At 43.7% G+C, this 21,859-nt stretch overlaps 1 protein-coding gene across 1 annotated transcript in view; it reads right to left on the reverse strand.

Moving 5' to 3' along the window:
• Positions 1 to 21,131, reverse strand: part of TMEM165 (transmembrane protein 165) — a 26,332-nt gene extending 5,201 nt beyond the window's left edge. The window contains exons 1-4 of the mRNA XM_077477473.1: positions 20,818 to 21,131; positions 3,421 to 3,646; positions 2,784 to 2,959; positions 1 to 66 (exon numbers count right to left, since the gene is read on the reverse strand). The exon at positions 1 to 66 is cut by the window's left edge and continues 117 nt beyond it. Coding sequence (XP_077333599.1) covers positions 1 to 66; positions 2,784 to 2,959; positions 3,421 to 3,646; positions 20,818 to 20,964 — 615 coding nt within the window. The 5' untranslated portion in view covers positions 20,965 to 21,131. The remainder of the gene's footprint in view (positions 67 to 2,783; positions 2,960 to 3,420; positions 3,647 to 20,817) is intronic.
• Between the last annotated feature and the right edge of the window lie 728 nt (positions 21,132 to 21,859).

Consider the following 21,859-nt stretch of genomic DNA (forward strand, 5'->3'; position numbering starts at 1 on the left):
GGGAACAATGGGTCCCCCTCCTGTTTCCACATCTCCAGGTCCATTCAGGAGTTTAGATCGCTGAAACTGATGGGGGAAAAAAAGCCAATAACCAATAAAACTATTTGTAACTCTGCTAAAAGCTATGGTTACGTGGATACTCTCACACCTCCTAGAATGACTTACTTAGGAGGGCCAACAGGGAAATTTTTTTTATAATATATATATATATATATATATATATATATATATATATATATATATATATATATATATATATATATATATATATATATATATATATATATATATACTTAACTACTTCAACCCCAGAAGGATTTATCCCCTTCCTGGCCAAGCCCTTTTTGCACTGTCGCTTTAACTCAATTGCGCAGTCGTGCGACGTTGTACCCTAACAAAATTGACGTCCCTTTTTTCCCCACAAAGAGTTTTCTTTTGGTGGTATTTGATCACCTCTGTGGTTTTTATTTTTTGTGCTAGAAAAAAAAAAAAAAAAAAAAAAAATAAATCGCAAAAAGCGTATATAGATTGGTTTGCGCAAAAGTTATCGTGTCTACAAAATAGGGGATAGATTTATGGCATTTTTATTATAAACTATTTTTTTTATTGTTTTATTAGTAATGGCAACGATCTGCGATTTTTATTGCGACTGCGACAGACCGGACACTTGACACTATTTTGGGACCATTGGCATTTATACAGTGATCAGTGCTATAAAAATGCACTGATTACTGTGTAAATGTCACTGGCAGGGAAGGGGTTAAACACTATCAAGGGATCAAGGGTTTAACCACTTGGCCCTGGCCTATAGTCATATAAGGATCTCCCATCCTGGGTGGGCGTCATGACGGTCCGCTGATTCCCAGTCGCCTAGGTGGCACCCGCACCTGCTTGGGACCCGATGCGTGTGCTCGGCGGCCGCGATGTCCGCTGGGCACCCGCGATTGCCTGGGAACACAGCAGGACCGTGGATCTGTGTATGTAAACCATGTCCTGTCAGTGGAGAGGAGACCGATGGTGTGTTGCCAGTACAGAGGAACACCGATTGGTCTCCTCCCCTTGCGAGTCCCCTCCCCCCACAGATAGAATCACTCTCAGAGGGAACATATTAACCCCTGCAGCGCCCCCTGGTGTTAACCCCTTCCCGTCACATTTACACAGTAATCAGTGCAATTTTATAGCACGATCGCTGTGTAAATGTGAATGATCCCAAAAATGTGTTAAAAGTGTCCGCCATAATGTCGCAGTCATGAATAAAAAAAGCCATAAATCTATCCCCTATTTTGTAAATGCTATAACTTTTGCGCAAACCAAATCGCCAATTGCGATTTTTTTTACCAAAAATATGTAGACGAATATGTATCGGCCTAAACTGAGGAAAAAATTTTTTTTTGTTTTTTTTTTAATTGGATATTATAGCAAAAAGTCAAAAATATTTTTTTTCTTCAAAATTGTCGCTTTTTTTGTTTATAGGGCAAAAAAACTAAAAAAACTAAACGCAAAGGTGATCAAATACCACCAAAATAAAGCTCTATTTGTGGGGAAAAAAAGGGATGTCACTTTTGTTTGGGTGCAACGTCGCATGACTGCGCAATTGTCAGTTAAAGCAACGCAGTGAAAAAATCACAAAAAGTTCTCTGGTAAGGAAGGGGGTAAAATCCTCTGGGGCTGAAGTGGTTAATAAGTGTGTTCCCTGGGGGTGTTCTAACTGTAGGGGGTGGGATAAGCTCACTAGAACATGACAGATCACTGCTCCTGATCACTGGGAGCAGTAGATCCCCGTCATGCTGCTATGCAGAACAGGGAAATGCCATTTACATAGGCATCGCTCCATTCTGCCTCTCCATGTCACGATCGCGAGCCACCAGCGGACATAGGGTCTGCGGGACCCGCAGGCATGCACCCACTAGCCACCGCAACGTACGGCGGGTATGTTGTTTTGCGCACCTGTGCCACTTTGCTGATGTATAACTGTGTGAGCCAGTCGGCAAGTGGTTAAGGGCTTCAGCTGCCCAGATGTTGCACACAGGACATTTTAAAAACCACCAGCGCTACAGCAGCACTAAAAAAATAAAAAAAATTAAAAAAAAAGGCAGTTTTTTTCACATTAGCTTTTTTAGTGTTTTCCCACATTAGCGTTTTTGGGCTTTTTTTTATTGAAAACACTCTATAATATAAAAACAGCTTTTCATTTTTACAGTTTTTTTTATTTAAGTTTAATTTTTTTCTGCCACTAAACGCTTATGTCTCCAAACGACTGACAGTTTGTGTGTGCATGGACACAGTGATTTACTAAAGGCAAATCCACTTTTCACTGCAAGTGCACTTGGAAGTGCAGACACTATAGATCTGAGGGGGACATGCAAGGGGAAAAAAATAAATAAAAAAAAATAAAAGCATTTTAGGTGGTACATGATTGGATGATAAAAGCAGAGCTTCCCCTCATTTCAGATCTTCCTCTGAGATTTACAGCGACTGCACTTGTAGTGCAAAATGGATTTGCCTTTAGTAAATCAATCCCATAGGCTAACGTGGAGGGGCTTTTGGAGGCAGAAAAAAAAAAAAAAAAAAAACACACACACACACACACACACACACAATTTTTTCATGTATTGTTTTTTGTTATAAGGGTTGAAGCACACAGGACATTTTTACAGCTGCTGTTGGGGGCGTTTGGCCTCCAACAGCAGCTGTAAAAATGTCCTGTGTGCTTCAACCCTTATAACAAAAAACAATACATGAAAAAATTCATTAGCTTGCAACTCCTGACAAGGAATACTTACTTCTTCATCTTTTTTCTTAATTTCTGCTTGCACTTCCTCTAGTTCCTCCTGACCTTCGTCTGGACTCATCTTTAATCCCTCCCTTAACATTCGAATTCCAAATATAGCGAAGAGTGCAGTGGACACATAGTATGTATATACCCTGGGGATGACCGTGGTAGCATATCCAAACAGAACTGTGGGAAACATGAGAAGAACTATGACAGACTATTTTTTTTTTTTATGAGTCAAGAACTTGTACATATCGACCTTTCTACCCAATCCGATATTACAAGGCAGCACATTATATGATAAAATAAGTTTGCATATCACATTTTGTTATAACTGCAGATACACAAGACTGTATTTAAGGACTAGTCTATACTATATGGGACTCTTACAGAGCAATCCTGTAACAGGTCAATCCCAGCTCAGAGAATCCATAGCTGAAATGATACAGCATAGAGATCCAATGTAATTTATAAATCTATTGTTGGGAGTTTACTATACAACAGTCTGCTGAACAAGCGACTTCAGTCTGTGCAAACCACATTTTTCAGATAAAATAAGTTTAAAACTATACATAAAATGGCAGAAATAATATTCAAGCTGTAGAAATAAGGAATACTGCCAAAAAAAAAAAAAAAGAGCTACTTACCTGATAAACAAGTCATCAGTCCTAATGCGAGCATAGCTCCAGCCAGCACAGTCAGGCGATTATAACGCATTGCCATTATGGCAGCAATAAAAAAGGTCTTATCTCCCAGCTCTGAAACAATGATCACAGATATAGCAGCTACAAAGGCATGGATAAATCCCAAGTTAGCAGAAGAAGTAAATGCCATGTTCTGTTCGTGTACAGCAGGGGGCAGACTTGGCATTTTCTGTGAAAAAGAATAAAATCAGAATTAAAAAAAGAGAAATCACTGTGAGAAAAGACTAAAACCAATGGATAAAAAAAAAAAAAAAAAAAAAAAAAAAAAAGAAGATCACCTTTCAGTAATAGAATACTTCATTAAAGCCAACTGTACCCAAAACTGATATTACCTACCATTTTACCTTTTATATAAACTTTTTTTAAACACACACACGTAAACACCGGCTGCACTTATTACAAAGGATTCATTGAACAATACAGATTTCCTAAAGGAAGCGCTGACACTTTTCAAATGCTATCTCTGTCCTCAGTAGACAGGAATGAAAGGTGGGATTAGTCACTGCTCTAACGAGTTAGAATGTGTGTAAATTCCAGCTTGAGCTATTGAGTTCTGCAAACATGCTTTTTGTGTGTAGCATATAGCTTACATACATAATACCAGTGACTGCCAGAGCTGCTCCTACCAGAAAAAAAGATGCCTTAAACTCTATTAAACTCTTATACTTTGCATCTTTAAAAGATTACTTGACATTTTGGAGAATGTTATAGCGAGCAGGAAATCCTCCCCCCCACTCACGCTCTTCAAAAAAAATAAAAATAAAACCAGTGGGGTGCTGCAATCTGAATAAATGAACTACAAGTTCAGTCTGCCATCATGGCAGATTGCTTGTAGTTCTTAGTGAACTGCAAGGGTGATGATCAGCGTCCTCATAGTTCATTGGCATTACCGTCTGCTGGTATGGAGATGGGGGCAGGTAAGCTGGAGGCGGTGTCTGCAGAGCTGTACACTGCACCTGTGCTCTGACTTGTGGTAGAGATGTGCTGCAGTAGGGCACGTAAACCAGTCTGCTCTTCCAAATATAGAATGAAGACCATCTGCCTAAAGCTGGGAACAAATGGACTGAATACCGGCCAAAATAAGCCGGTTTAGTAGAGACAGGCTGACTTTCGGGCCGTGTGTACAGTTCCCTGTCTGACAGAAGCCGATCTCATGACCAGCTTCTGTTGAGCGGCCATGCTGGAAAACCAACATCAGCTCAGTACTGCCAGCCTATGGCCCCCCTGTCAGAACACAAAGGCACAGCGGGGGACAACGCTGCACGAACAGCGCTTGTTAGTACAGCGATCCGTCTTTTTTCATTCAGTCCCGTGGGTTGAGCGAAAAAAAATAAAATAAAGGATTTAGTGAGCCGACTCACCAACCTGCACAGGCTACAGAAAAAAAAAAAAAAAAAAAAAACCCCTACAATGTTACCGACTCTTAACATCTTAAAATAGGCATCTATAGCCGTGGCCAAACATTTGGAGAATGACACAAATATTCATTTTCACAAAGTCTGCTGCTTCATTTTTTACAATGGAAATTTGCATATACTCCAGAATGTTATGAAGAGTGATCAGATGAATTGCAATTAACTGTAAAGTCCCTCTTTTGCCATGAAAATGAACTTCGTCCAATAAAAAAAAAAATAATAATTTTCCACTGCATTTGTGAAGGTGTCTTCGGGGTGCCAAAGAAAGTGTAGCAAGAGCCAGTACCATCTACAGTTGATTCAGCTGCGGGATTGGGGCACCACCAGTGCAGAGCTTGCTCAGGATGGCAGCAGACAGGTGTGAGTGCATGTGCACACAGTGAGGTGAAGAGTTTTGGAAGAGGGCCTGGTGTCAACAAGGTCAGCAAAGAAGCCATTTCTCTTCTGGAAAATCAGGGGCAGACTGATATTCTGCAAAAGGTACAGGGATTGGACTGTTGAGGACTGGGGTAAAGTCATTTTCTTTGAAGAATCCCCTTTACAATTGTTTGTGGCATACTGAAAAAAATAAAAAAAATAAAAAAAATAAAAATAAAAAAGGGTGAGCCCTGTGTCATGTGAACAGTAAAGCATCCTGAGATCATTCATGTGCGGTGTTGCTTCTCAGCCAAGGGAGTGGGCTCACTCACAATTTTGCAGAGCACAGCCATGAATAAAGAAGAGTACAAAAAGATACTCAAGAGCAACTTCTCCCTCCCAAGCATCCAAGAACAGTTTGGTGATGAACAATGTATTTTGCAGCATGATGGAGCACCTTGCTAGAAGGCAAAATGTATAACAGTGTCTTGGGGAACAAAACCTCAACATTTTGGGTCCATGGCGAGGAAACTCTCCAGATTTTAATCCCATTTAGAGTTTGTGGTCAATCCTCCAGAGGAGGGTGAAAAAAAAAAAAAAATCCCCACAAATTCTGACAAAACTCCAAGCATTGATTATACAAGAATGGACTGCCATCAGTCAGGATGTGGCCCAGACATTGACCACCAGCATGCCAGGGGGAATTGCAGAGGTCTTGAATAAGAAGGGTCAACACTGCAATATTGACTGAAAGACTTCAGTATACCATAACATCTGACAAAAACATCTAAACACAATGAAGCACCAGATTTTTTTGAACATTAATATCTGTTCATTCTCAAAACTTTTGGCTAGGACTGTAGATTTCGGAAAGATTTGTCCACACCTCTTTTACCATTAACATGATCAAACATCTTTTATACAATTGAAAAAAGTTACAGAAGCAGCGCCTACACGCCAACACCCAGATGATACAGTAAGGCTACATACCCAGAACAAAAAAAACACACACACACACACACACACACACACACACACACTATGGGGTTTATTTATTAACCACTTCCCGACCAGCGCACGACGATGTACGTCGACAGAATGGCACGGGCAGGCATATTGGCGTACAGGCACGTCCAATATTCGATGCCGCCCTACCATCGGGAGCGCGCCGGCGCGCTCCCGCGCTGGTCGGGACCCCCGTGAGTCCGGTCGTGGGACCCGCGGACTCGATCGCCGCGGGCATCCCCGCGATCGTCTCACGGAGCGGCCGAATGGAGGAAATGCTGTGTAAACAACATTTTTCCATTCTGCCTAGCAACTAGTGACGCTGATCTCTGCTCCATGTGATTGGAGCAGAGATCAGTGTACACTAAATGAAAGCCCAACCCCCCCCACAGTTAGTAACACACCCCTAGGAACACTTAACCCCTACACTGCCACCCACTGGTTAACCCTTTCACTGCCAGTGTCATTTACACAGGAATCACTGCATTTATATAGCAGTGATTACTGTATAAATGACAATGGTCCCAAAAATGTGTCAAAAATGTCCAATGGGTCCCCCACAATGTCGCAGTCACAATAAAAATCGCAGATCGCCGCCATTACTAGTAAAAAAATAAATAAAAAATTATTAATAAAAATGCTATAAAACTATCCCTATTTTGTAAACGCTATAACTTTTGCGCAAACCAATCAATCGCTTATTGCGATTTTTTTTCCCAAAAATATGTAGAAGAATACGTATCGGCCTAAACTGAGGGAAAAAAATGTTTTTTTATATATTTTTGGGGGATATTTATTATAACAAAAAGTAAAAAATAATGCGTTTTTTTCAAAATTGTCGCTCTATTTTTGTTTATAGCGCAAAAAATAAAAACCGCAGGGGTGATCAAATACCACCAAAAGAAAGCTCTATTTGTGGGAAAAAAAGGAAGTCAATTTTGTTTGGGAGCCACGTCGTACGACCGCGCAATTGTCAGTTAAAGCGACGCAGTGCCGAACCGCAAAAAGTGGTCTGGTCTTTGACCAGCAAATTGGTCCGGTCTGAAAGTGGTTAAAGGTAAATACAGTTTGCACTACAAGTGCACTCGCTATAGATCTGAGAGGGACATGCAAGGGAAAACAGTATTTTTTTTCTTGTACACGATTGGATGATAAAATCAGCAGAGCTTCCCTTTTACAGCGACTGCACTACCAAATGCACTTGTAGTGCAGAGTGGATTTGCTTCAGTAAATCAACCCCTGTGTGTTGTGCTCAACTCCCTACTGCTAAAGAAAGAAACCTGAACTCAGTTTTGCAACTTTTTCACTTGTTGGTAAACAGAGCATACATTTGCAACTACTTCATGTATCGCCATAAATTATACCTTGGTTTTAGGGCTGTTACTGATTAAAATTTTCATGTTCGATTAATACATTTTTTTTTTATTTCGATTAACTATAACATACATACAGATCCAACTACTTTTAGCTGATCTCCTTGCATTGCAACTCTGCATTAGTCAGTGGTAAATGTGGTATACACTATATACAATCACCCGACACTATTGGATTCCACAATCCATGACTTAACTTCACATAAATACGTTTTAAATTCAAACTGTAGCACTGACATAAGTACCGTATTTATCGGCGTATAACACGCACTTTTTCCCCTTAAAATCAGGGAAAATCGTGGGTGAGTGTTATACGCTGATCCCGCGCCTATTGTGAGCGGAGGAGCGAGCGCCACCGATATCTATACATAGCTGAGTGTACTCAGCTATCCTAGTTCCGCTCAGTCACGCCCAGTCCTGCCCTATGATGGACATAACACAGGGACTTGGCGCGAATGTGAATGGAGCTATCGAAGCCTAGCCGAGTACACTCAGCTATGTATGTATATGGGCAGCGCTCAGCTCCGCTCAGTCACACCCAGCCGAGAAGAGCCGAGATACACAGGACCGGCTCTGTGTATCTCGGCTGTGCTATTTTCAAACTGCAGTGACACAGACATGTCACTGCAGTTTAACTGCAGCCTGGGCAAGGCTGCAGATGGACACTGACATGGTTGCAAATGACACTGACAAGCATGCAGATGAACACCGTGCAAGGCTCCAGATGGACACGGATAAGGCTGCATTGATGGGCATTTAAATGCAATTTTTTTCAAATCCCCTCCTAAACTTGGGGTGCGTGTTATACGCCGATAAATACAGTAATTTTTTTCCTACAGTAGCATGCCAATCCCTTCACCCCCGGTCTAACTAATCAATTTCTCCTTATGGCATGGACCCCTCTGCAAACAGGTGGTCATGCAAGCGGGTATCAAAAGGGTTAACAGACCATAAACTTTCTCTCATGTCTCCTTCAATCTCAGCAAGGACGCCAGGTCATGGGTAGAAAAAAAAGATCTAAGTGCTCACTGCTTAAGTATAAGATTTAATTTTTGTGTTTAAACACAAACTATTCACATAAAGGTGATAAAAACACAGCATGTAAAGCTGACAATCGAGTTAGTTCCGTAGGGCAGCAGCGGGTGACGTCATGCGTAGCTCCTTCCCTGTACAGGTTACGTTCAACCAGAACTTCAACATCACCGACTCCTTCCCCCTTCGTTAGCAGACAGAGGCACTTGGAGAAGGGGGGAGGAGTCCAGCGAAGCCGATGTCCATGAAGTCACCGGATCTCCAACGGAACTCCCTGAAGACCCGGAAGCCCGCGGAGAGGCGAGTTCCAATCAAAAAAAAAAAAAAATTAATTAAATCAAGGAATTAATCTTTAATTTCCACAGCCCTACTTATTTATTTTTTCTATTGGTGGTGTTACTGGATTACTTTTTTTTTTTTTTACTTCGTTATCAAAGGAAATCTGACCCAATATAGTAAAAATTACATAACTTTTTAAAATTTAGCTGCATATTTTTATCCATGACCTACAACCAAAATAAATTCTACTTATGACGAGCATGACGTTCCCACATGTGGGCATTATTGTTTGTACAAGTGGTAGGGCTCGCAAACAATAGTGCACATTTTGCCTTGACGAGGGCAATTAATCCAAGTTAAATTTCCAGACATATATTAACATTACAGTCCCCTCTAATGACTTCACCTTTATTTAGCTAAGGGTTTTGTTTGTACATACACGTGTGTGTAATATCAAGGCAAAATGTGCACTTTTGTTTGTGAGCCCTATCACTTGTACAAACAATAATGCCCACATGTGGGAACGTCATGCTCGTCAGAAGTAGAATTATATCCTAATGGGTTTTTTGGTGCCGAAACAGATACTGAAAATTAAAAATACACTAGGCAGAAAACCGATACCGTAACAGCACCGATACCGAAAATGATTGTTTTTTAAAAAATATTTTCATACAGGAGATGGTCAGAGACTGCAGAACATGGTACAGGAGATGGGCCGCCCAGGCCCCGCCCCCATTTTTTGGCAATTTGCCAAAAACACAATTTTCGGCGCATCCCTTAAAAAAAAAAAAAAAATGTTATATACATATATACATACACACACACACACACACACACACACACACACACACATATATACACACACACTTTTTTGTTCAGTTGGATGAATTGGGTGCAGGGACGCATGGGATTCCTTTGCTGCCATTGTGCTCTTGCTGGGTCGCATTCATCCCTGTTCCTTCAGGCTGGGTTCACACTGCAGCACAGAGCAGCTCACAGCAGAGGTCCAGTGTGTCTCCATTCAATAGTTGAGGTCCAATTTCAGCCTGCATTTTTGGCTGAATTTGCACCTGAAAAACAAACCAAAAGATGCACGGGGCTCCTGTCCAATTCGCACCAGAGCCACTCCAGAGATGTGTGAACCGGCTCCATAAAGAACCAGTCACAATTTCCTGTTATGCAAATTGGATGCGAGGAACTCTGCATCCAATTCGCAAAAGTGTGAACCCAGCCTTAAGGAGGGGTAGCCTCCCTCCAGGCATACCTGCCCTAAATCTATCCATTCTTGTGTGTGTATGCGTGTATTATATATATGTGTGTGTGTGTGTGTATGCGTGTATTATATATATATGTGTGTGTGTGTGTATGCGTGTATTATATATATGTGTGTGTGTGTGTGTGTATGCGTGTATTATATATATATATGTGTGTGTGTGTGTGTGTGTGTGTGTATGCGTGTGTGAATGTGATGTGTGCGTGTATTATGTGTGTGTGTGTGTGCGTGCATTATGTGTGTGCGTGCGTGCATTATGTGTGTGCGTGTGTGCATTATGTGTGTGCATTATGTGTGTGCGTGTGCACGCGTGTATTATATGTGTGTGCGCGTGATGTGCACGGGTATTATATGTGTATTATATGTGTGTGAGCGTGTGTGTGTGCGTGTGCGTGTGTGTATTTATATGCACTGGTGAGGCACAGGCAGGCTACATGGCGGGCACTGGTAGGCTGCTGGGCACAGTGAGGCTGCATTGATCTCCTGTAGCCTGTCCCCAGTCTCTGGCCAGCTCCTGTAGCCTGTCCCCAGTCTCTGGCCAGCTCCTGTAGCCTGTCCCCAGTCTCTGGCCAGCTCCTGTAGCCTGTCCCCAGTCTCTGGCCAGCTCCTGTAGCCTGTCCCCAGTCTCTGGCCAGCTCCTGTAGCCTGTCCCCAGTCTCTGGCCAGCTCCTGTAGCCTGTCCCCAGTCTCTGGCCAGCTCCTGTAGCCTGTCCCCAGTCTCTGGCCAGCTCCTGTAGCCTGTCCCCAGTCTCTGGCCAGCTCCTGTAGCCTGTCCCCAGTCTCTGGCCAGCTCCTGTAGCATGTCCCCAGTCTCTGGCCAGCTCCTGTAGCATGTCCCCAGTCTCTGGCCATCTCCTGTAGCATGTCCCCAGTCTCTGGCCATCTCCTGTAGCATGTCCCCAGTCTCTGGCCATCTCCTGTAGCATGTCCCCAGTCTCTGGCCATCTCCTGTAGCATGTCCCCAGTCTCTGGCCATCTCCTGTAGCATGTCCCCAGTCTCTGGCCATCTTGTGGTGGGGGAACTCAACAGGAGGGAGGGGCCAGGAGAGCCGAAAAGGGATCCGAGAAGAGGAGGATCTGGGCTGCTCTGTGCAAAACCCCTGCAAAGAGCAGGTAGGTATAACATGTGTGTTAGGGCTCTTTCAGATGTCTGTCTGTTTTCACAGACTCTGCTTGCTCACCAGGGATTGATCTGCTGATCCCCGCTGAGCAGGCAGAAGACAGGTCTGTCTCTGCATCACCGTGCAGAGACAGACCTGTCAGAGTGCCACTCTCCTTTATAGGGGGGATCAGATGAAAACAGACCTGCCTGTCTGTTTTCATGCGATCAATGGAAGGAAAATAGGGTTTCTATCCGTCTGGATTTAGCGGAGCAAAATCGGACATGTCACCGCTGACATCCGTCACTCCAAAGAGATGCATGGAGCGTCCTTATTAAAAAAATAAATAAATAATAAAGTGCCAGCAAACAAATCCTTCCCATGGACTCAATATAAAAAAAAAAAAAAAAAAGGCATTGCTGCACAATCAAATGAAAATGTATTAATAAAAATTACATTACATCAGGTATATTTCAGGTGACGTTTCGGGCTAAGCATTTATCTAGACATTTTTTAGAAACGAACCAAACGGTTTCTCAATTAAGGTGCATGGTAATTGATGGTATTCCAAACAGACGAGGGGGTGACAGGGAATTGGAATTGAGAAAAATAAGAAGTTTACTGGATAAATCGCTTAGACTCTTTGTATCCTAAGGGGTTAAACATGGTTTTTGATCTTTATTTTTATGATCATTTGATGTTACGGATCTTTAATATGTGGATAGAGATAGATATATATATATATATATATATATATATATATATATATATATATATATATATATATATATATATATATATATATATATATATATATATATATATAAAAATATATATATATATATATTACACATACACACACACTTTAAATATAAAGAGCTTATACAATAGTCGCTTTCATAAGTGTACAATTAAGATGTTTGTCATGGCATTATCTGTGCAAATGAAGGCCCCATGCACTTCACTTACGCAAATATTTTGCCAATAAAATGAACTGCAAAGCCCTTCAATGTTTCCACTAAAGTGAAAGAATTCTGGTCAATCTTCCCAAAACACGTACAGAGCTGTATTTAGAGGTTGACTGATCTATCGGCCGATATTTGCCGGTTTTAAATTAATCGGCATCGGCCGATTGAGCTGATAAAAAGGCTGATTTTAGAACTACAGCGCGACTTGGAAATGACTTCTGTAATAGAAGTTAATGTAAGTTGCCCTAGTCTTCATAGAAGCGACTTTCCTCCTCTCTGGGCAGGCTGCCAAGAAAAGAGCAAAAAGATACAATGTTTACACTTGAATGAATGAACTCAACTCTGTGTGTAGAGTTCTCAGTTTAACCATTTAAAGACTAAATCTTTTCTGACACTTGTTGCTTACAAGTAAAAGTCCTGTATTTTTTGCCAGAAAATCACTTAGACCCCCAAAAAATTATATATATATTATATATATATATATATATATATATATATATATATATATATATATATATATATATATATATATATATATATATATATATATATTTTTTTTTTTTTTTAGCAGAGACCCTAGGGAATAAAATAGCGGTTGCAATATTTTATGCCTATGGGAGATCGGATGACGACGGACCGCAGTGCCATACCGCAATAGCTTTTTCCTCCGTTACACTTTTTCGGATCGGAGCGGGTCGGATGTCAGCGGACATGTCACCGCTGACATCCGATGCTCCATAGAGCTCTATGGAGCACCCGTTCAGGTCCGCCTGAAAAACTGACAGGCGGGCCTGAACAGGACGTCAGTGTGAAAGGGGCCTTAATGATTTAAAAAAAATTAAAATAAACTAAAGCAGTAAAGTTAGCCCATTTTTTTTCGTCCAAAAGTTTTGACTACCTGTTTTTATTTTATAGGCTGTTTTCACACTGGAGCAGGCAGGCGTTGATGGTAAAATGCTGCTAGTTTTAGCAGCGCTTTACCATCATTTTAGTGGTGCTATTCGGCTGCTAGTGGGGCGCATATAATCCAGCTAGCGGCCGAAGAAGAGGTTCAATGCGCCCGTGAAGCACCGCTGCCAAATCGCATTGCATGCGCTTCGGCAGTGGTGCCCATTAATATCAATGGGCAGGAGTGGTGGAGGAGCGGTATACACCACTCCAAACGTGCTGCTTGCAGGACTTTTTTTTTTTTTAACATCCTGCCAGCGCATCGCCTCAGTGTGAAAGCACTCCATCTTTCACACAGACTGCAGGGGAGTCGTTTTGCAGGCACTTTACAGGCGCTATTTTTAGCCCAAAAGCGCCTAAAAAAATGCCCCAGTGGGAAAGGTGTCTGTTAGGTTTTATGAGATGAAGGGGGGATAAAAAAAAATAAAAAAAAAAATCAGCCTAACATATCAGCATCGGCCAGAGAAAAACCCATATCGGTCGACCTCTAGCTGTATGGTCCCTGGCAGATTAGCTAGGTCGACACAGTTACAGGGATGACTCCACACTGGGAACTGTAGTTATCATGCAAACCAGTTCTTCCAGATAATCTCGGAACATTCCTAACCTGAAATGCATTGTAAATGTCAAACAGTATATATTAAAAATGTAAAGCTTCTTCTCTGGCCCTCCATTTACACTACTGCTAACATGCCACGTGTGATAGATACGTGTTCTCTGTAGTGCTGATGGACACACACATACAGGACTAGAGAAATCCAAAGTCAAGTCAGGGAACTGGTGCACAGCCCTTTAACAGAAGAGGTATCCTGAATCAGGAGGAGGTATTTGTGCTACATATAAAGCTGGTTGCTGAGCGACTCACACAGATTTAAACAGACTTGTGCCAAGAAAATAATAGTGGAAAATGAAATAAATGAACGAGGAACTGTTTCTGTATATGGCAACAAAAAGCTTCACAAGAATTGTATGCCAAAATGTAAACATATCTTTTCATGTGACACTGTAGCAAAGTATACATTTCTTCAATGTAAAGTAGTGAGCGTACAGCTTGTGCAACAGTGTAAATTTGCTGCCCCCTCAAAATAACAATACACAGCCATTAATGTCTAAACCGCTGGCAACAAAAGTGAGTACATCCCTAAGTGAAAATGTCCAAACTGGGACCAAAATATCAATTTTGTGTTGCCATTATTTTCCAGCTCTGCCTTAACCCTCTTGAGCATGGAGTTCACCAGAGCTTCACAGGTTTACCACTGGAGTCCTCTTCCACTCCTCCATGGTGACATCACAGAGCTGGTGGATGTTGGAGACCTTGTGCTCCTCCACCTATTTGAGAATGCCCAACAGATGCTAAATAGGGTTTAGATCTGGAGACATGCTTGGATACCAACCACCAATTGAGGCTCTGACACACCTTGGGGGATAAACGCATTGGAAAGTCCAAAGCCTGGACTTTCTTGTTCCAGGCCCACAGAATGGTGTTTTGTAGCTGTCTTGAATGAAACTGCGCATAAGGGACGGCCTCGAAAGAGGCCACCATCTTTCCTAACAATTTCATGCACAGCTGAATGGAAGGATTTCTCTTTGATTTGACAAGTCAAATCAGTTCCTTTAAGGAGCTGACTCTTGCCTTGCCTGGGAAAAATACCTTATTTTTCAATGGCATCTATGATCAGCCCCAAGTACTGTAATCTTGACGGTTTTAAGGAGGATTTTTCTAGGTTGAGAATCCAGCCTAGGAATCCCAGGTAGCTTACGGCTGAGATTAAACTTTGGTGACTGATTGATCTACTAAAAGCAGATAGGCAAGGATAGTTATATCCCTGAGCCCTTAACCTGGCTAAAGAAGGCACCAGGATCTTTGAACACACGCGGTGAGGTGGCTAGACCGAACGGCAAAGCCACAAACTGAAAATTATGATTTTCTACCTCAAAGCGTAGACATTTCTGATGAGCGGGGAATATCGGCACGTGAAGATAAGCATCTTTATTATCGCATAGAGACAACCAATCGGATTGACTTCATGCGAAAGGAGTTCAGATCCTTGAGATCTAGAATGGGTCTTACCATCCCATTCGGTTTTGGAACCGTGAAGAGGTTTGAATAAAACCCTGAACCCTGCTCTTCTGTGGGAACCTCTGATATCACCTTCTGAGACAAAAGATGATCTAGACCTAGAAAGACTTCCTTTTCCCTGGCTCTCTGGGAACGTTTGATTTAAAAAAACGAGGAGACGAAATTCTCAGAACTCTAGTTTGTAACCTAGAGAAACTGAGGAAGCCACCCATCTGTCTTTACATTGTTCCTGCCAGATCTTTGAAAATTGTAGAAGCCTTCCCCCCACCCGAGGAGGGGACTACCCCTTCAATAAAGGAGGCTTTTAGTAGTTTGCTTTGGGGCTTCCTGCCCCAAGTCCACTTTTGGCCCTGGGACTGCCCCCGAGGTCTTCCTATTGAGCTCGATGGTGGAGGCTGTCTAGACTGTCTAGAGGCAGATGCTCCAGGCACTGGAGAAGATGCACGTTTAAAAAGGAGAAAATGCCTAAACTTCTTTTTCACGGGTAAAAAGAGAACTTTTCCCATTAGAAATCCTTTGGATATATTTATCTAAATCGTCTCCAAATAACTGTTCACCGTGAAATCGGAAACTGGCCAAGAGCTTTTTATATGGCGCTTCGGCTGACCAATTTTCAACCATAGGACTCTGCATGTATGTACCAGTCCTAGCATAAGCCATGAGGCTTGAATAATAGAATCTTTCATAGCATCTACCATAAAACATAGTGCTTCTGATATGCCAGCCCATTGCTGGGTTTGCTGATCAGGAATAATCTTAAGTATCTCTACAAACCTTTATGGACTGATACACTCCAATTGCCGCAAGAGCCGGCTGCACCACTGAACTTACAAAGAAATGTTGTTCTTAAAAAGAAATTCCAACTTTTTATCTGTTGGATCCTTCAAAATTTGTACACTGTCTACATAGTCTTATAGAATTCCTCCTCCATAGGATAAAGTATAGAAAAACAATTTGGAGGAAAAAACTGCTTATCTGGGTGTTTCCATTCAGAATATATCAGCTTTTTTGTTAGCCATGAATGGATAGGAAAGGCATCCCCAGATGGGGGGGAGGGTTTAGTGATCCCAAAACCAGAGGTGGGCTCATCAATAGACTGCGCTACAGGCAGCAAAAAACGTTGAGCGAACCAACTTAGTAAGGGAGTGTACCAACAGTCTTTCTTGTGAGACTGCTCCCTTCATATTAGGATCCTCAGAAGGGGAGATATCAGCATCTTCCTGATCTTTTGGAAGAACTTCCTGATCCCCTGCCCCTTGCACCTCAGTATGAGGGTCCTGAGCAATGAATGGGGATCTGCTACGCTTAGATGCACTATGGAAAGCGACCACAGCACCAATCTTCTGTTCCAAACTTAAAATGGTAGAAGAAAAAAAAAACCCCCTGAGTGATATATATAGGGGCTGAAGTGTCCAGCGCTGCTGCAACACCAGTGCCCTCTGACCGGTCGCATCACTCTCAGATGAGGATGACATTTTCGTGAACATGGATTTAGGTTGTTGTAAAACAATCGATCCTTTAGAACCCTTTGAGGTGTTCCTTGTCCCCCTTCCGCTCATAGCTTGATGCACAAAGCAGAGGCACTACCAGAAGGAATGCATACGCTGCTAAAGCTCTAGTCCAGCAAAAAATGCTGCTATTAATGCCCAGCCTGAAGCAGTAACAATGTGTCAAAGGAAATGCCTGCGTCACCAAACCCGATAATGCCACCTCTTTGGTTGTGTCCCCCCACAGCCTGCAGCAGAACAAAGTGTGCTGTTAAAAACTTGCCTCCACGTGCACCTGGCGTCGGAGGAGGCCGGCGCTGTAAGCCCTGCCCCCCATGTTGCCTACAGCTCCACCCCCTATATCAAAAGGAAGGGTTTTCCCCACATGAGAGGCAGACTACAGGTCCTCAGACCGGGTACCATTCAATTTGGCCCAAAATAGGACACTTTGAATGGATCCGGGCAGCATGGCTAGCCCCAGCAAGGACTGCTCCAGTGGAGCTCAGCACATCTTTACTCGTGACCAACACCTTAGACACTGGTGAAAAAATGGAAGTACTCCCAGTAGTGGGAGGGGTTATATAGGGAGGCAACTTCTTGTCTTAGGGCATGCAAGTGTCCATCACCTGAAGGTGGCCTATAACCCATATAGTAACTACTATGGCTCCATGTCCCCTGATGTATGAAAAGAAAATAGCGCTTTCGGAGCACCGGTCCGATAATCTAGTCATTAGAACACAGCTTTCAAGAAACGATCACAACAGTTCACGTGACATCATCCGAAAGGAGAAGCACAAACATGTTTCTCGTATGACAACATAACGATTTATGTTAAATCGGTACAGGATGGATCCATAAAAAAATTTAAGTGACCGAGACTGCACATGCTTGGAAATGAAAGAATACGTTACATTGTAATAAAATACATCATGGGAAGTTGTATTCTGTCGTACAAAAATTTTCGTAAGTTATGCGTTTTCAATATGAGGCTAGCATGCAAAAAAAAAAAAAAAAAGGACATTTCCTATTGACTGTCCAGCAGTGAAGTCTTCTAGGGATCCAGAGGACTGATGTCATTGCATGGGAACTGGTTTGTGAGAGACCATCTGCATCACTGTAGGGGTGGCAAGGGATGAATATACCTCAATTCACCAGCTAGGAACAATAATAAAACCTTGCGGGACTGGTTTGAGGGGGGAGGGGACTCTTGCAATCTACGCATGAAGTTGAAAAACCTGTGTGCAGCAGTCCCCAAGTTCTTGGGTACACTACAGTTTGTAAACTTGAGTTTAGAAGCTTTTGGCGTTTTTTTTTTTTTTGGCCAAAGCTCCTAAACTAAACGCCATGTACACAGGCTTTTACTAGAGTTTAGAAGTTGCAGCGCTTAGTGGAGGTTCAACCTCCTTCTCCTTAACAGGAAAGAATTGGATTCAGGATAGGAACATTCTGACCACCAGCAGTCAACCTAGTCTGTGTGTACATCAGCCCAAAATACTTACCTGAGCCTCATCACGATCCATCAATGTGCAAAAGAGCCTAGACCAGTGATGGCGAACCTTGGCACTCCAGATGTTTTGGAACTACATTTCCCATGATGCTCATGCACTCTGCAGTGTCCTTAAGCATCATGGGAAATGTAGTTCCAAAACATCTGGGTTGCCAAGCTTTGCCATCACTGGCCTAGACTCTCCAGGGACTTTCCCTCCTCAATGGGTGAGACAGCAGCAGGAGCCTTTGGCTCCTGCCAATCACAGCCAGTGAGCCAATTCAGAAGAGAGAGGGTGTTAGGGCCAAGCCACGGCTCTGTGTGAATGGACACACAGGGCAGCAGCTCAAGAGCAAGCCTGCTCGGGTGCCCCCACAGCAAGCTTCTTGCTCTAGTGGCACTAGGCAGGAGGGAGGAGCCAGGAGCGCCAGTGGGGGACCTAAGAAGAGGAGGCTCAGGGCTGCTCTGTGCAAAATTACTGTACAGAGCAGGTAAGTACGACATGTTAAAAGAAAAAAAAAAATTGCCTTAGTTATCACTTTAACCCCTTTACGCCACAGTAACCCATATGTGTGACAGCAATAAGCTGGGCTTTAATGCCCACATGCTGCACAAATGCGTTGCTGGGCGGGCAATGTTCATGTCCTGGGAGAACGCTCCCAACACAAAGACCAAACTGCTGAAAACTCTCTCTGCCCAGAGAAGACATAGGTAGCTAGTGGGACTAGCTTCATATCATGTGGCCACTGTGACGGCTAATCACAGTTGTCAACCTTCCAGCCCTCTGGACGTTAAAGCGGAGCTCCACCCTAAAGTGGAACGTCTGCTCATCGGAACCCCCCCCCCCCCCTCCGATACCACAATTGGCACCTTTGCAAATTCCTGTCCCTTCCCCGCTGTCTGCTGGGAAACAAAGCCTTGCGGTTTCACTTCCTGAGACCCATAGTGAAGGTGGCGGCACCCGAAAGCCGATCGACAGATCAGCTTCGGGTGCCAACATCGCGGGCACGCTGGACAGGTAAGTGTCCATATTTCAAAAGTCAGCAGCTGCAGCATTAGTAGCTGCTGACTTTAAAAAAAAAAAATAAAAAAAAAAAAAGCGGAACTCCCACTTTAAGTACTTTTAACTACTTCAATACCAGCCACCTTCCTGCCCAGGCCAATTTTCACCACTGTCACCAGTGTGACCCAGTCCTCAAGAAGGAACCAAAAGGCAGCAATACCCACTTTACGCCAACCGTCCCTCGCCGTCATCTTCTTCTGTGTGCCGGTCCTCGTTGGCCAGTGTGGGATGGTGGCACTCCGGCACAGAGGGATCAGGACGACCGGTTACATGCCAGGCTCCTATAATAAAACTGCCTGCTCCCCCTGGACTTACACCCAAAGCACTTTTTACTGGGAGTCCCTTTCCCCAAATTGTCCAAATCCCTACAGAAACTATCCCGCCACATCCTGACCGCAGCGAGGTGTCTGGTTGCTCTCCACTGGAAAAAAACACACCCCCCTACCCCGGACGCATTATACGCCCGCATCAGAGATGTGGAGCTTATGGAGCGGATGACCGCCAGGATACAGGACCGGCTGGAAGCACACGACGCAGTCTGGAACCACTGGAATCTTAAGGACGATCGACCCTGACAGGCAAGCGGAAGTTTTCGGATGACTACCCACCCATACCCCCTCCCCTTCCTCTCTATCTTTCTTTCTATCCTTAGGTACCCCTTTCCTCTCTCTTTCTATCCATCTTCTTTCTTTTTCCCTTCTTCCTTTCCCTTATGCCTTATATTCTTCCAGACCCCCCCCCCCCCTTGAGGGGGGGTGTTTGTTTGGATTAAAGTGTATTATAAGTGTCTTATATTATTCGCTACCACACGTATCCTCGGATTGCAACCCTGGTTTGGCGGTTAAGTCTAGAGGATAGATCTATTGCTGGATGGACTGTATCCCTGTTTTACATGTGTTGCAGAACATGCTGTCTGTGAATAGCTATACCTGGCCTGGCTGGTACCTGCTCCAGGTGGCTGTATTATGTAGGCCAATATGCTTTTGTGGTATGTTCTCCCCTGTAATTTTTCTGATCCCTTTTTTTCCGCTCCCCCAATGCTGAACTGAAGTGTTTGACGTGTAATGTTTCACTTTAAAATAATAAAAAGTTATTTGACAAAAAAAAAAAACTGCCTGCTCACTGAGATCAACGGGACAACCTTACATCCGCTTCAAGGACCACCTACCCATGTATGTGGGCGGATGGTGGGAAAAGGTTCTAAAGGGCATTCAGTTGGGTTTTTTGTTAAATAAAAGTATCAGTTGGGGGGGGGGGAGCTTTAGGGTGAGCTCCCTGATAGCACAGCCCCCCCCAGATCCTGTACACAAGTATAGACCCCCACCGGCCTTGCTGATAGGTCACTCTCTCTGGGAGCTGCAATGTCAGTGGCCCCCTTACACACCGGAAGTTGTGATATTTCCGGCCTCTGGGGTCACGGTGAGGATGCTCTCACTATCCCTGAGCCCAGACCTGCAGAATATTGTCCTCTCACCTCCGCCCGGGCCACCGGCTCCGGTCTCTGCGGCAGCGGCGGCTCCCTGTGTGTCCCTTCATCTTCCTGCACGGCCCGGCTCAGTCCTGGGAGGAGAGCACACAGGAAGAGCAGCGCCGCCAGCACTGGGAGAGGCGGCCTCGCCATGGAGCCGGGCGATGACAACAAGAGTGCAGGAAGGAGGGGTACGGCTGCCGGGTACTCGGTGTTCTTCCTGTCTCAGCACCGAGATCACACACCCCACGTCACTGCCATCGTCAGCTGCAAAGGATCACTCCGCCCCCGCCGCATCCACGACATACAGCAGCCCCCCGCCGATAGGTCAGACCGCCGCTGGGCGGGGAAGGAAGTGTTCTCTTCAGGACGCGATCATGAGTGAATGGAAGGAGGCGGGGCTGACATCTTTCTGACTATCAAGGACCTGAACACCGTTCAGTCAGATTAGGCGACCCTTCAGAGTTTGTAACGGAAGTGACGTTTCGTCGCCGCCATCTTGCTACACCCCGCACTCTTCCACAGTAAGGCTACAGTGAGAAGGCGACAAGCGGACATCTTCTTACACACACCGGAGTTTTGCATTTCACGCTTATTTTTAAGAGTAAACTGAGTTTATACAGTGAAATGCAGTATTTAAAAATCCGTCTGACTGTTTAGTTGTTGAATTTTAAAAGCAGCGGCAAGCCTGCTGATCTCACAGGAATGCTAATCTGACAGAACACAGCTGCTTTGAAAAATAAACATCAAAACAGCCTCAGGGATTTCAAAATACTGTATTTCACTATATAAGCTCAGTTTATTGTTAAAAATAAGTGTAAAATTCAAGACACTGGTGGGTGTAACAAGATGTCCACTTACCACCTTCTCACTGTATCCTTACTGTGAATGAGTGTGGGGTGTAGCAAGACGGTGGCGACGAACCATCACTTCTGTTGCAAATTCTGATGAGTCACCTAATCTGACGAAACACCGCTGTTTCATCAGATTAGGCGACTAGTCAGAATTTGTAACAGAAGTGACGTTCTGTCATCTTGGTACACCCCGC

The sequence above is a fragment of the Lithobates pipiens genome, unplaced genomic scaffold (assembly GCF_037356315.1).
Source record: "Lithobates pipiens isolate NorthernLeopardFrog02 unplaced genomic scaffold, aLitPip1_a1.2 Scaffold_13, whole genome shotgun sequence".
NCBI classification, from domain to species: domain Eukaryota; kingdom Metazoa; phylum Chordata; class Amphibia; order Anura; family Ranidae; genus Lithobates; species Lithobates pipiens.